Raw genomic sequence first — 1,382 nt, 5'->3', positions numbered from 1 at the left:
TGTTCAACCAAAGATCGTCTGTTACATGTCACATGGTTCACTCCTTGATCTGAAGGCAATCATCAATTGCAAGAGCTACATGTTACCACAGAAACCACTTAAACGCTTTGGTAATAAATGTACATCAGAGTGACATACAAAATAAATGTTTAAACTATATTTGGGTTCTTGTTTTTGTTAATAATCACATTAAAACTGGTAAATGGTTGTCATATTTTGGAGAAAATTAGACATTTTTTAATAAAAATCTCTAAAAACGAAAAAAATATTAAACCACAAGAAAACATAAAATGACTGGGATTGGGTCACAAAGTGTCGAAATGTGGAACAAAATGTGATCAAAGTGATCCCCAACATGCTGGAAGGGACATGAAGCCAGTTGACAGAAAACGGTCCGCAAAATAAGGTTCAGAGTGAGACGTCTTCGTTTTCCGCCCCTCTCTGCTGAAAATCGTTCCACTACGTCAAGTCGTCCGGTCCGCTCGGCGAAGATGTCTGCGACGGGCTCAGGCGGACCCGGACCGGGACCCGGACCCAGCTCAGGGACCGGGTCCGGGGCCTCCAACCCCCGAAAGTTCAGCGAGAAGATCGCGCTGCACACCCAGCGGCAGGCCGAGGAGACGGCCGCCTTCCAGGAGGTGATGATGGACATCAGCTCGACCAGGGTGAGCGTGAGACGGCGGCAGGAGGAGGAGAGCTCCCCGGAGGAAGGGAGGCCTCTGCGGGGCTCCTTGACAACCGTGTCCCCCGTGTCTGTGTGGACCTCTGCCTCGGTTTAGATAATTTAAACAAAATAACAAGTTTTAACCCTGAAGAGGGACGTTTATGTTGCGTTTAGAGCCGCGGAGGTTGGCTTGTTGTTCGCTTCCGTCGTTAGTTAGCCGCTGTTAGCTCCGAGGCTAATTCCGCTTGTTTACGGTGACATGAGCGCGTCTGCCCGGCTGCTGGAGCCGGGGAAGAGCCGCCGAGCTCCGGGGAGATGACCGACCATCCCGGGGGGTTGGGGTGGGTCTTCTGTCAGACAAATATCTACTTGATGAGCGAGAAAATGACGTCATTATATCTTAACTGTGTGTTTTATAGATGAGCTCATCCAAACAGACCTGAGACCAGTCAGGGTCCACCTGTAGGTCCAAACAGACCTGAGATCTGTCAGGGTCCACCCGTAGGTCCAAACAGACCTGAGACCAGTCAGGGTCCACCTGTGTGTCCAAACAGACCTGAGACCAGTCAGGGTCCACCTGTAGGTCCAAACAGACCTGAGACCAGTCAGGGTCCACCTGTGGGTCCAAACAGACCAGAGACCAGTCAGGGTCCACCTGTGGGTCCAAACAGACCTGAGATCTGTCAGGGTCCACCTGTGGGTCCAAACAGACCTGAGA

General features: G+C 50.8%; 1 protein-coding gene across 1 annotated transcript in view; it reads left to right on the top strand.

Moving 5' to 3' along the window:
* Positions 1–278: 278 nt before the first annotated feature.
* Positions 279–1,382, top strand: part of LOC106533163 (CREB-regulated transcription coactivator 2) — a gene marked incomplete at its 3' end in the record, with an annotated part of 10,249 nt that continues 9,145 nt past the window's right edge. The window contains 1 exon segment of the mRNA XM_014029401.1: positions 279–665. Coding sequence (XP_013884855.1) covers positions 492–665 — 174 coding nt within the window.

Source organism: Austrofundulus limnaeus, unplaced genomic scaffold, assembly GCF_001266775.1.
Source record: "Austrofundulus limnaeus strain Quisiro unplaced genomic scaffold, Austrofundulus_limnaeus-1.0 Scaffold898, whole genome shotgun sequence".
Lineage (NCBI taxonomy): Eukaryota > Metazoa > Chordata > Actinopteri > Cyprinodontiformes > Rivulidae > Austrofundulus > Austrofundulus limnaeus.
Note: the sequence above shows the minus strand (reverse complement) of the source record. Positions and strands in the feature narration are given on the sequence as shown.